The sequence below is a fragment of the Marmota monax genome, unplaced genomic scaffold (genome assembly GCF_021218885.2).
Source record: "Marmota monax isolate L192 unplaced genomic scaffold, Marmota_monax_Labrador192_F-V1.1 WCK01_AAM20220418_F8-fsc00030, whole genome shotgun sequence".
Lineage (NCBI taxonomy): Eukaryota > Metazoa > Chordata > Mammalia > Rodentia > Sciuridae > Marmota > Marmota monax.
In genome coordinates this window covers 9,765,451-9,779,629 of record NW_026691988.1, presented here as the reverse complement: position 1 = coordinate 9,779,629, position 14,179 = coordinate 9,765,451, and the positions used below count along the sequence as shown (strand labels likewise).

Genomic DNA, 14,179 nt, shown 5'->3' with positions numbered 1-14,179 from the left:
AGCCACATGTCTCTTAACAATGAGGTCATTTGCTGAGAAACTCATTGTTAAGCACTTGTTACTGTGAGAACATCACCGAATGCATGTGTGATATAGCCTACTCCACCCCAGGAAGTATGGTGAATTCCATTCCATGTCCAGCCTGTCATTGACTGAAATATCATTGCACGGTGTGAATGTCCTTTCTAAACATTTAAAATTAAGATTTTAAAATGAACTAATGATTTAAAGTATCTTGAAACCATGAAGTTTCTTTCAAATGTTTCATTTAAATCATTAAGATATTGCTAATATTAGAGTATTTTGTCATGATGTGGTTGTGTATGAACGTAAGAATTCTCAACAGCTTAGATTTCTTTTCATTAAGAACAGTTTTTCTAATATATTTTCTATTTATAGATTTTAAAAAAACACTAATATTCCCAACCACCATATTCAAAATCTTTTGGTAAATTAAATCATTTTTAATAAGGGGAAAACTAAAGTAATATCTCAAGTTAAAACAATTTTTAACAAGAACTTGGGCTTTGGATATAGCAAACATAAAAGAAAATAGTATTTGATTTTTTTAAGACTAATGCCTTTTTTCAAATATTGGCTGCTAGAGTATGCATGAGCTGATAACGTGAACTGGGAGCCCGTCAGGGGACCAGGGCTTTAGTTCTGGTTCTCTTAATGAAAAGCCCACTAATTTTAGATTTCAATTTCAACTCTCTGGGCTTTATCTTTTAAAAACAGTAAAATGAGGAATAAAAGAATTGAACCTGATAATCCCTAAGTTTCCCCTTAACTCCATGATCATCTGACAACTAGAAAACTGAAGTTAAAAATGAGAAATAATTGAAGTTAAGCACAAAGTCTTAATTTCTGTACAATTAATTTCTGAGCTATTTTGGACTGCAACTGAGATTTCCCATTTTAAAAAGTAACTAATACCATTTCAGAACACCTCTTGCAGATCTCAAAATAACTTTTATCTAAGTTATCACTGAGCCAGATTTTAAAACCAAAATGCTCATCCTCCCATCCTCTCACTGACATTCTCAGAAAATAATAGATACAAGAAGCCAATTACATTTACATTTTTCTCTAGAAACTCATTTTAGACAATCTGTTCAAGTTTAGAGCAAGGAGTTCTAGATTAGAGAGGCTTTGACGACAGAGAATACAAGAGCAACTTTACTCTGACAGCCCCAGCAGTGAGGGGAACCTCCTGTCATAACCTCTGAGTTGACAAAGGACCAAATCTATTTGTTATTCTTTCTCTTTTTTTTTTCCTGGGTACCAGAAACTCAGGGGTACTTGACCACTGAGCCACATCCCTAGTCCTTTTTTTGTATTTTATTTAGAGGATTTTTTTTTTTTTTGAATCTGGCTCTGTAATAACTTACATTAAAGTTATTTTGAGATCTGCAAGAGGTGTTCTGAAATGACATTAGTTACTTTTTAAAAAGGGAAATTTCAGTTGCAATCCAAAATAGCTCAGAAATTAATTGTATAGGAATTAAAATTTTGTGCTTAACTTTAATTATTTCTCATTTTTAACTTCAGTTTTCTAGTTGTCAGGCGACCATGGAGTTAAGAGGAAATTTAGAGATTATCCTGTCAAATTCTTTAATTCCTCATTTTAGTGTTTTTAAAAGATAAAGCCAAAGAGATAAAATTGAGATCTAAATTAATGGGCTTACCGCCTTTCCTTTGTTGAGGCTGGCTTTGAACTCAGGATCCTCTTGCCTCGGCCTCCTCAGCTGGTGGGACTACAGGTATGGGCCGCTGTGCCTGGCTGCTATTCATTTTCCATAGTTTCAAATTTACTATCACAATAAACTTTAAAAAATGTTCAATGTAACAGTTTTAAAAGAAAGATAAATTTTTAAAATACTGACTAAACAATTATGGAAACCATAGGGAAAAACAACTTTCAAGACTTTAGGGTCAGGTAGGAAAATTTCTAAACCGTTTAATTCATTTAATGAGTTTTCTTTCAGAACAAGCAGGCCCTTCCTAGTGTTTCCAAAGGAAAGTAACTGTGCAAGGGGGAACCCCAGGTGTGGGACACCCAGCCTGCAGTTACGCACTGAGATGCCACCTAGACCATGATGAACGTGGGGTGCTTCAGGCTTACCGTGTTCTCCTGCCTTTGCCGTAACTGCAAAGTCAAGTCACTCAGCATTTGGCTGAGAGTTGCTCGCACAGCAGTGTTTATACTACGCTGGTGACAGCTGCAGGTGTACGTCTCAATGCACACCTGGGAAAGAAATAAGACAGCACTACATGAGCTCTAGGCATTTGTTCACTATCAACTATTTTCGGCTTTAACCAGGGAGAATACCAAATCCTTTTTAAATAGAAAGCTTGATTTCAGACTAGTTTTCAATGAAAATAAATGTATATAAAATCTCTGGAAATTTGTTTTAAGCAAATAGAAAAGTCATGTTTCCCTAGGATTGCCATTCTTACATTCTTATTCTTTTGAGCTTCAAATTAGTGAGTTTTACATGAGCTAAATAATTCTATTTATTAATAATTCTATTTGGCTGTAAATTAATCAGGAAAAACTCCCTTCATGGCCAAACAGAACAGAATTTATCAACTCATGGATTATAAAGTGTGGGTAGAGGACTACTGAAACCTTTTCTCTTTGCTCTGAATGAGTTTGACTTTGGATTGACTCTCTAGCTGTGTTCTTCTGGATATTTTATAAAGGTGGAACAGCTCACTGTAAAAATGTTTCCTAGTTACTATGCTGGGTCTCAATGGAGATAACTGTGTTAACTCTAAATACCTGCTGGGAAGCCACAAGACTTCCCTCAGTTTGGTGACTCTTATAATTGATCCCATGCTCTGAGGGAGCTCTGCAGGCTCTGTTCATAGAGTTGTTTAAAAACACTGGTTCTTAATTGGGACATGAGGTTCCAAAGCCAAGGTGACTCTGCCTTCATTTGATGTGGCTCTCAGTCTCTTGCACCTACACTGGCATTTGAAAGCCAGAGGCCAGCTTCTGGAGTGGCATGAGGATCTCTGTGGAAACTCTGTGCCTGATGTCACCTGCCTCTGTTTCCTGTCCTGAATCTGCTGAATGAGAATAACTGGTAAGGCCTCTTTGGGCCTCGTGAGTCTGTATAGCTAAGCCCAGGAAGATTCCCTGGTGGTTACTAATGGAGAAATCCCAATTAAAAACAAACAAACAAACAAACAAAAAAAAAAACCCCAGAAAACCTTAATTTGATAATGATGATATTGAATGTCATGACTTTTCAGGGTTTTCCTGTTTGTTTTTTTTTTTTCTTCTAAATTCTTTTTTGAAGCTATAGGAATGGGCATAAAAATCAAAGCATACTTTAAATTCATCTACTTTTTTTCTCTAAGGTATTCATCCTTGCAATTTCACAAAACATAGCTCAGGATTTAATTTACCTAAATCATTTTTTCTAGGAATAACTCCAAGATTATTTATATTAAAAGTAGAGGTTCTCACCTAAATGGAAAATTTAATGATTGATCACTGAGATAGGAGAGAGACTAAGTGTTAATCTTTACTGCTGCTACTACTTGAGTTATGGGAGTTTTCTGGAAAGCTCATGATAATAAATCTTTTTGTAAATGAACTAGGTAAAAGAAAATATTTTCTTTTTCTTTTTGGTGCTGGGGATCAAACCTAGGGCCTTACACATGCTGGGCAAATGCTATTCCTCTGAGCTACACCCCCAGGTCCAAAGAGTAAGTTTTTTAAAAAAGTTTATCTCTTATAGAGTGTTTAATGTTTCAAAGGTGCATTTGAAACTTAATACTATATTTGGAAGTTGATCTAGATGAATTCATTTTATAGTTAAAAAAGAGAAGTTACACAGTATTTATTTTCATAAAACTATTTGGGACATGTGAAATTTATTTTCTCAAATGATTATGATTATATTGGATCTGAAGGGACGCTAACTTATACAAACATAGAAAAAATGGTGTTTTAATCCCCAAAGGGCTTCTGCTTTGGCATGTGAGGGAATAATTTAAAAACCTTGAAAATACTTCTAAATGAGGGCACTGTTTCCCTCGGACGAAACCAAATTCTACCTAATCTGGAACACTAGTACCATTTGTACCTCCCAATTTAACAGTTTCCTTTATAGCTTACATTTTCCAAGAAATCTTTGTAACTGTTGATCTTTAAGCACTGACATAAATTTAAGGAGAAATTTTAAGCCTTAAAAGCAGTGAAGATGAAAGAGCAACTATTTTGAGAGCCCAACTATATACTTAATATAAATTCTCTTGAATACTGAGCCATGCACACTAGACAGTCTTCCTTAAAAAAATACATCAGTCACTTCAGCCCATGTAAGAAAGCACACATGAGGACTCAGACTTTATATAACACAGTGTTATAAAGAAACAAGAACTTGGCAAATGCCAAGCATATTTTTGAGGTTTAATGCCACCACTACAGGGATAACATTGAACATGACTTTGTAGGAGGCATGTTTACTAGCTTGAAAAAATATAATTATCTTAGAAGTTCATTCTGCCTAACTTGGGAATATACATACTGAATATGATAAAGATATATTCTGTTAAATAAAAATCACTGCTTGTTGATAATATCCTATCTGTAGATACTTAGGATGAAGCACTTCATCAGCTTTCCTGGAATTTTCTGAAGCAGTTTCTTAAACTTGCTGCAGTAATCACAAATTGGTCAACTAGGAAGGCTCACAGAAATAGAACTTCCATTTGAAACCTGAACGCTGCTATATTTAAGATCAGAGGTTTTTCACTATAAGAGGGTTTTCCCTAAGGGCAGGACTAAGATGAGCACATAGGATAAGAGAAACCAAGAGGATCCCAGTTCAAAGGTAGACTAGTTTCTTAAAAAAGGAGCTCAGGGTTTCTTTTTTTAGTCCCCCCAAATTGTTCTGCCTCCCCCTACCTTTGCTTTCATAATGCAAACTTAGCAACTGAAAAGCTTCAGGCCTATACCTCTGCCTGAGCCTAGGTGCAAAGAAACAAGGGAAATACCTGGTGAAAAGCCACAGGCCCCTGATTGCCAGGGAATGCACGGTGACACAGGGCAGTGAGCAGGGTCATAAGGTACATTTTGATCATTTCATGCATTTGTGGATGTCCAGCTTTACGACATGCTAAACACAACTGAGAGCAAAAACACAGATGGTTAATGAAGCCAAACCAACCACAAAAGCAGAAGGGGGAAAAAAAAGACAAGACCCAGTCCACAGGCATACATAAGCAAGAGTCATCAGGTAAGCGAACTGATAAATAAGAGGACTGGGTTAAACCCATGGTGGATTGCTATATTATTGAATATTAAGTGGCAAATGAAACAAAGTTGATGTTTAATATATATTGGCTAATGCCTCAAGAGGAATTTACTGAGCTTTGGGAAACACATGTCTTTCACTTTGTTGAACTATACATGTACCTTCTCTTTGCTACTCAACAGGGGTTAGTGTCATTGCTGTGTTAAAATAGTACATAATACTGAGTCCTAGTTTCCATAAAGAGAAGAGGTAGGGTATTTCCAATTATAAAACAAAATGATGAAAAATAGCTTATGGTTTCAAAGATGAGAAAGGATCAGAGATTAAGATAATAAGACAGCAAAAGAAATGCCTTCTATATAGAGAAGACCACATAGGCTGGTTGATCACATGAGAACCACAGAAAATTTTGGTGACCACCGTAAGTCTAAACTCTGTGATGAATTATTATTGACAACACAGTTGCCAGGCCATTTCTTATCTTCTCTGAAAAAGGTCTCCTTCCTAACAGGTGAATAGCTATAACAGGTGGGTACATTCAAGAGGTACTTCATCAGATGGGTACACACACACACACACACACATACACAGAGGGAATTGAAGTTATATCATCCCTGTGAAATGTGTGTATAAGTAAGTCTGATTACCATCTGGGTAGGAAAGCTTGTTTGTATGCCTTTTGGATTTCAATCTGAAAATGTCTTAAAATGCTAGTCATACATGGAAAACTCTGATTGCAACTTTTCTCCTCCTTGTGGCCTAAGGTGACATATTAAAATGACTTATGACACCTCACTCCATTGATTCCTACACTTTCCCAGGTAGGGCCTTTTGTCTGGTTTGGAGTCTACTGAGATTGAGCTGCTGTTCTATGAACAGCCAAAGCAAGCTGGGAAGGGTCTCACTGTTCTGCGTATCTTCTGACTCCAAATAAAGGCTTCAGGAGTCACAGGTTGAAGAGAGTGGAAATTCTTGCAATGAAGGCCAGCTTAGCAGTAAGTGGTTATGAACTTACATTTCAGGAATCCAACTAGAATCAATACAGGGAAGAAGAGGGAGGGCTTCAAGGAGGAAAAGGGACACTTCCTGAAGGGATTTCCTCCCTCTGTGGTCTCCACTGGCTTGAGGCCGTGGACATGTTCCCTTAGCAGTTTTCTTGCCAGGATATGGGGCTTACCTATCCAGACTCCTCGAGAACATAACATATAAGATGTTTCCAAAATAAGTGAGTCAGGGCATCTTTCTTATGAATTATATATGTTTCATAGTTGTAGATTATTTTATGTCTACGAATAGTGCTACCACATCAGAGTAAGAAAAGTATTACTGAACATTTCAAGGGTTATAAACTATCCCAATTAAAAAATACTTTAGTGATGACTAGAACTGTTAAATAAGAATCTCTGGTGGTAGGTCTTGAACTGCAATGTTTTTAAGCTCACCGGAGTAGCAAGTAGAACTACTAGTAACCTCCAGACCCTCTGTTGGTAAAATAATGCTCAGAAAAGATAAACGATCAATGTGCAAAAATGCCTTAAAAAGTGACATATTCCTAATAGAGACTTAAATCTATGGTAACCAAAAAGTAAAATGCATCTATACTTCAGCCTCATATGTAAAAACACCACATAAGCATTATCTCATAAGTACCGCCAGAAAGGTCTATAGGGAATATGCCTCCTAAAAACTCCAGTCGGTTGCCAATATTATTGTTCCCAGATTCTACTAGCATTTTGTAAGAATGAGGGCAGCCAGAGGACAGTATAGCATAGTGGTTTAACAGCATATGTTTGCAATATAATGTCTGGATTTGAATGTCTTGGGCAAGCAAATTAACCTTACTTTGTTTAGGATTCTTTATTTAGCTGGGTTTTGGTGGAGATTAAAAAAAACCATGCATACACACCTTCAATATATAATAGATATAATATATATGTGTGTGTGTGGGGGTGTGTGTGCGTGTGTATGTGTGTGGGGTACTACTTACTGCCATTCCCTACGGACTCTATGACTAATAGCTATTCTTATTAATCAGTGTTTTGAAATTGACAGATAGATGGATGAAAGAAAGCAGGGAAAAAGGGAGGACTCTAAAAATGTAAATCTTAGAGAAAAAACAATCTTCTTTGAATCAGTTCTGCCTGGCTCTGACAGACAGCATGCCATAGAAACAAAGACTGAGAGTTTCTAGGAGTTGGTAAGATGAAACCAGCAAATACACATTTATAGACTGGGTTTTCTGTTTTACAGAAATCCCATAGAAGAATCTTTAGTAGGCCCAAAGCCATCCCAAATCCACCTTCTAATTAGCTTGGGAGAGCTTTCGGCTATGACTCCATCTTTTCCTTTACCCCCAAACCTTGGAACTTTGTATATCCGAAGCTTTTTCCCATTTTAGGTATCTGTCCCTGGAAAACTCAACTGCTAATGTGGACAGCAAAGAAGGAGTCTTAATAATGATTGTTCAGGAAATTGATCAGACACTACTTGGATATTGTTGGATAGTTCATAATTGTCCACTTAAAAATTTGATATTTCTTTTTCTCCCTGCAGCACAGAAGGTGCTCTTCTGAAAAAGTTTCCTAAGTATAGTTTAATTAAACAAGTTAAAGTCAGACACACTCACGAAGCTGCCTTCTTATTTACATTTTGAGAGCCTAATGATCCTTTTATAGTTTCAGCAGGACCTTGGGGAAATAGCCTCATTTTTCATACTTAAGTACACATTCCATTTCCCGATCAGCAGGTTTCAGGGTAAACACTCTGCTGGAGTAAATTGTCAACGTATACCAAGGTGAGAAGGAACAGCTAGATTCTGCCTGAATTTCCAGAGGGGTTTCCAATGGCTTGTTTTAAGGTGTCTTTATAAAATTTTCCCCAACTATGTTTTTTTTTTTTTTTTTAAAAGGCAAACATATAACATATACCATGTGTCTGGACCTGTAGGAACAACTTTTTACTTGGATTGTAGATTTCATGTCTAATTGGAACACCCACACCACCAAAACAGGTGTATTTATCTTTTCTTTTACAGACAGCAAACACAAGGTTGTTCAGGCAACACAGGGGTAAGGGAGAACAGGGTTCACACCAAACTGTAGGGCTAGGGCTCCAGAGCCCATTCTTTTTACTACCACAGTTGAGTGCCTTTATCTGTAATCTCCATCTTAGGCTAAGAGTTTTTCTTGGTGGTTGTTTTCCTTTTCTGGTTTTGTTAGAGACCGTTGTGTTTTGATGATCTATCCTGCTGAATCCTCTTGTGGCTTCTTGACACCTTCAGGGAAATTTCACTTGTGTTGGCCCTGGCCCTGTGTGTCCACTGCTCAAGATTTACACATTTTGCCTCAGATTCCATTCAGAAGCTGATTTCTATGAGGACAACAGAATCTTCTCCAGCTCTGCAGGAGTGGCACAAAGCTCCCTGGCAGCCCTCCCCTCCTGAAGGCCCCATGACTCTTTGATGTCCCCACTCCTGGTCACCAAGGGCAGGGCAGCAAGTGGCATTTCCCCATCTTACTTCAGGATAAGCCTCTTTCATGCTAATCCTACTTCTTGCTGTTTTTAGAAACTACATTGTCCTGTGACAAGCAAATAAGAACACTCTCAGTATCTCTTAAAATTCAATTGAAAACAATTACTGATAACTATTTTATTCATTGCTTTTTATGGAGTAAAATATACATGTGCTAAGGAAAATGTGTCTTTATAGATATACATAGTTGGAAACCAGCAGCCAATTGGCTGCTGCTTCTCTTTTGATAGACACATAAATTTCCACATGCTCAAGAGTAATTTTCATGTAATTTCACTTTTTAATACGATAGGATAACGTAAAAAGCACATATATCCGCTCATAAAAATACTACTCATGTGTGTTGGTCATTGGACTTTCCTTTTCTCCATGATTTCAGAATTCAGAGAATGATTGCCTCTTTGTGATCTGACTATGTACTCTCACCAGAAAAAACAAGTCCCGAAGACAATCTTTTCAAGAAGTGGAAGGAAAATTATTCTAAGCCTAGTAAAATTCAGCTTTGAAATGATGATGTTTCCAAAAGCCACAGGCATTTGCCAGACATCCCAGAAGCCAAGTTTCCTGTTGGACATGTTCTTGGGCATGGTGGAAGACATGTGCAACCCTATTCTACAGCAGACTGAGAAGAAGGCTTTTTGATGTCAGCTACAAAAGGCATCCATCAGGGATTCGGAGACAGTAGTGGGATTCAATCAATGAACATCTCTATAAATCTCATACTTAGTGTCTTTAAAAAAAAAAAAAGCAAATGCTTTGTAATTCATCTTAGGAAAAATAGACCAAGAAAGCAATAAGCTTGGCTGTAGCAGATTTGGAGGACCCAGTAGTGTTATTTCCACGGTTAAAGCTTCAAGTTAAGCAAACTCAAGCGCACATTTATGAGAAAGCACAGTGGGCCACAGAGCATGCAGTCTGCAGAGCAATTCCTTCCTAGAAATTCCCCACAGTGATCAGAGCAGGGCTCGCCCCATTTCTGGGGCTCAGCCCCATCCCAATGTTTAGCCCAATGAGAGATAAAGCAGCCATGAGCAGGCATTACAAACACAAGTGGCACTCACCTCCGCGATCTTCAGCACAGCGCTCCCATTCAGGTCAAAGGTCGGGGTGTAGGTGATGCACAGTAACACCTGCAACCCACAGGAGGTGAGGGAAGAAGGAAGACATGGGGTCAAAACAGAGAAGGGAATGTTGTTTCACAGGCCATTTGCAGTCCCAGCTTGATGATTCGTCTGCTCTATCTAATGCTTCTTTCTAACCTACCCACTGCTCTCCAACCAGTGGTCACTTCGCGTCTAATAAAAGAAAGATGAGACTTCCAGCATAAAAGCTGTGAGCCTCTCACCCCAGGAATGAATCCTGTAAGACTGGCTAGAAACAGGCAGCCAAGCGTCTGTCCAATAGCAATCAAAGTAAAAAAAAAGATCAGAGTGATCAGGAAAAAAATAACCAGGCCCACTGCTAGGCTGTCACATGACTTGTCTCCATTGAGATATATATATATATATATATATATATATATATATATATATGATATCTTTATTTTTTTATTTATTTTTATGTGGTGCTGAGGATTGAACCCAGTGTCTCACATGTGCTGGGTGAGAGCTCTTCCACTGAGCCACACCCTCAGACCTTCATTGACATTTTTAATAAATGTTATTATGATTGTTTCTATCTTACTAAGAAGAAAATGGAAACTCAAAATGATTAAAGAATTGCCCAAGATCATACAGGTAACAAACCATGGAACCGAGATTTGAACTCAAAACATCTGACTGTGATGAGCCACTAGGCAACACTCTCTCTACCTTTCCCTAGACTCAAATATTACTATAATTTTTCCGTTCTGTCCCCTTTCCAAATTCCATGGGATTAGTACGTCTTTTATGCCTCTCTTCTCTTCTATAATTACCTCTAGAATGCTGCATGGGATTTTCTGATTTCCCAGTCCAGTTTTTCCTTAGTCCCCAGAATACATAGACAATAATTGATGATATTTGCAAGATCTTGAAAGAACATTGAAAATATTGCCTTCAACTTACAGAGCTATTAAGGAACAGATCAATAAAACCCATGGCATTTAAGGATTGCTTCTGATTTTGTAGGTACAAATCCAGACTCTCCCCACCCCTACCACCCTCCATTTGGCTCCTGACTTCTCTTGTTGAAGGAATCAACATGGGATGCTGGTGTCTGCTCCTTCATCTGAACCACGCCTCCATCAACACCATGCCCTGCCTGCAGCTTAGCCCTGGGAGGGGATGGGCAGCCTTCCCAGGATTCTTTTCCTCTGGTTTAACTCAAGAAAGAGCACAGAAGCCTCACAAATTACCTAATACAAGATATACACTTAATCAGTATGCCAGCAAGCAACTGTCTGATGTAGAAAAAATATCTCTTAGTCTTAGCCATAAGCTAGCCAGCCTTAGGGAACAGTCACAAATAGATATAACTAAAGAAGGAAAAATGATATTTTTTGCTGGTGTGAGTCCCTAGGATATATAACTTAATAGTAGGTCCATCCCTCAGTTTTTTTGATTCTTAAGGTGCTGTATATTCAAGAGCTGGCCCAGATGAAAATCAGCTCAGTGGCCAAGAGACAGGTACTGTGGGAACAGCTGCCCTTTAGACTCATGAGAAATGAATTTCTTTTGTCCAGTAACAATCTTTGGGAGCTGGGATTTGGCAGACAGGAGGGATGAAAGTGGGGATCGAAGGGTCACCAAGACCTAATCTAGGCTTGGAGGAAGGCTCCACCTTCTATGTCTCTGTAGTATGAAGGGACAGTGCCTTTGCTTAAACCCCCCTCTTGGTCTCTTCCTGTGCTAGCTCCTCTGGGGCTCATGCGATGGCTTCTTTCAGGCTTCAACTCAGATGCCATCCCCTCAGAGAGTCTTCGCTGATCAACCCTCCTAAACTGGCCTGTCACACCTCCTTGTTTCATTTGCTTCAGGGTGTGCCTCAGACTCATAAATTGCTTGTTCATTTACTAAGCACAAACTTCCTGTTGGACTTGCACATTTGCTGGGCCTGGGGAAGGCCCTCGGGATTCTCTCATCGGATGCTTTCTTATTTCAATTTTTTTGCTACATTGCATAGTTTCCCTTTTTTTATTCTTTGAATGACATGTTTATGCCAGGGGGTGGGAAGGCATGAAAGAATGGCCGTGGTGGTTTATGGAGGTCACTTGGTCCATCTGGTCTCTTGATTTGTAAAGCGCTGGTGACAGAGCCTGGCAACTGGAGACACTTTACAATAAGAAGACAACGACGGCAAATATTTTTCTGAACTGGCTAATTATTAACGTCACTTATGGGACACAGATGGGCTTTCTGCCTTTTATCTCCCATGTGCTCATACAAGGGGTACAGAAAGTAATTTTAGAAAGACATTTTCAAAGTGTGACCCAGTTTTCTGTGATCAAGAGCTGCATTTTGGCAATGGTGGCTGGAGACATAGGAACAGGGCCTATAGTTTTAAGTCTTCATGAGGAGGCCATGTTGGCAGTATTCGGTAATCAAGGGATCAAGAACCTCAAAGGAACACAGGAAGCCCTACTCTTTGGGTGGCAGGGAAGCCCAGTGAGTGTAGAGGGAGGGGCTCCAGACACAGTGCACATGAAGCTGCAGGTCCCTCATTTACCCGCCAGCCAACAGTGACCAAGGTTGAAGAAAGATTTTGCACTCTGAGTGTTCAACTACCAATATTCCAAGACTCACTGAGCTATGTGGAAAAAAACTAAAACCAGAAAATAACAAAAGGAAGTGAAACACATTAATGAAGTCTTAAGCTGGAGTGGTTTATGGTGGGGAAAGCACAGCATGTTTTAATTACAGAGCTGATGGTGTCTGTGGCCCCCCATGACTCACAAGATACATAAAAGGCACAGTGTCTGGCCAGGATAATGCAGCAGATAGCAACAACTTATCAAAAATGATAAATAGAGATACTGTTAATGCTCCCAATGCCTAGCAAGCATTAATCCACTGGATTAAAACACAGATGGGGTGTTGGAAACATAGGATAACAAAAAATTAATTTAAAATCTGACTTTCACTGTCTAATGTGTGGACAAAAAGTTTAAATTAATATTCTGAGCATGTTGGCTCCTAAGAAAGCTGATGCACCTAAATACTGAGGGAAATTCCATTAAAAATATGTTTCCTAGGGTCATTAAAGCATATTGACAAAGTTATCGCTGAGCAGCAGAAACTTGAGTGACAGCATCTTGCAACTGGGCTTACTGGCACCACCTTCATAAATGAGCTTAGAGGAGAATAGAAAAAACAGGGGCAAAGCTTTCCACAAAAAGGGAAGGATTATTATGATTACAAAAAGTTCCAAATCATTTTTAAAAACCCAATCATTGAATAGTTATTATGTGCAAGAAGCATCCTTTGATTAAAGATGTGTCTAGAAACCCTGAGTAAAAACAAAAAAGGATTAGAATTAAACTATAAAGGAAAAAAGTGAACTGGATTTACTGCAAGAACGGGGAGCAATGATAAGAATCTAGAAAACATGGTTATTTTAGGAACAGAGGGATGAGGATAATGGTGAGGAGTGTAAGATCACAGTTGTGCTCTTCTGAGTGGGAACATCCTGGATTAATCCTCTCCCAAGGGCATGTCATGGTCATGACCAGGGTTTTTCCATGAAGCAAGAAAACTGTTCTGGAAATCTGAATGTCCGATACAGGTTGTGTGATTGGCTAAAGGCAGTTCCTGCAATCATATAAGGTAATACAGGTTGATCATCTATAGCCTAGAAATCTGAAATGCTCCAAAATCCAAAACTTTTGAGTGCAGCACTCAAAAGTTTTTGGAGCATTTCAGATTAGGGATTCTCAACTGGTAAAGTCCACATAAATATTTCAAACTCTGAAAAAACTTGGAAATCTGAAATACTTCTGGTTCCAAATGTTTTGGATAAGGGATCTTCAACCTGTAATAAGGGAGTTTCAGGTGACCTGGTTGGGGCAATTCTGATCTGGTAAGCCCCCCATTCAGAATGTTCAGCAAGCTAGCAGGACTTCATTCTGAATGGGGAGAAAAATTAACACAAGCATACAGCGGTGAGCCACAGAACATCTTCAATGAAGGCTATGGAACATTTCCCCACCTAACTTTTCCTGTTAAGATCTGCTGAAGATCTATCTTTTGCACACACCATCATGAAGGGGAACTTGTATGACATTGATGAGTCAAAAAAACTAATCTCTGTTAAGATTCCAAATGCATCCTCCACAAGACCATTTACACGATATTCAGGAGTAAAGATGTGATACATGAAGTTACTAGGTAGCAACTGCATGTCCACTTACCATCTACCTGTGGTCTCCATTGTTCAGGCATTCTTGATTCATTCAACA

At 38.6% G+C, this 14,179-nt stretch overlaps 1 protein-coding gene across 3 annotated transcripts in view; it reads right to left on the bottom strand.

Annotated features, from left to right (window-relative positions):
• The window catches only part of Arfgef3 (ARFGEF family member 3), a 162,220-nt gene that overhangs the window by 94,165 nt on the left and 53,876 nt on the right, over window positions 1–14,179 (bottom strand). For all 3 annotated transcript variants that reach the window (XM_046450262.2, XM_046450270.2, XM_058581533.1), the window contains 2 exons: window positions 9,867–9,935; window positions 2,126–2,248 (listed from right to left, as the gene is read on the bottom strand). In XM_046450262.2, the coding sequence (XP_046306218.1) occupies window positions 2,126–2,248; window positions 9,867–9,935 (192 nt within the window). The remainder of the gene's footprint in view (window positions 1–2,125; window positions 2,249–9,866; window positions 9,936–14,179) is intronic.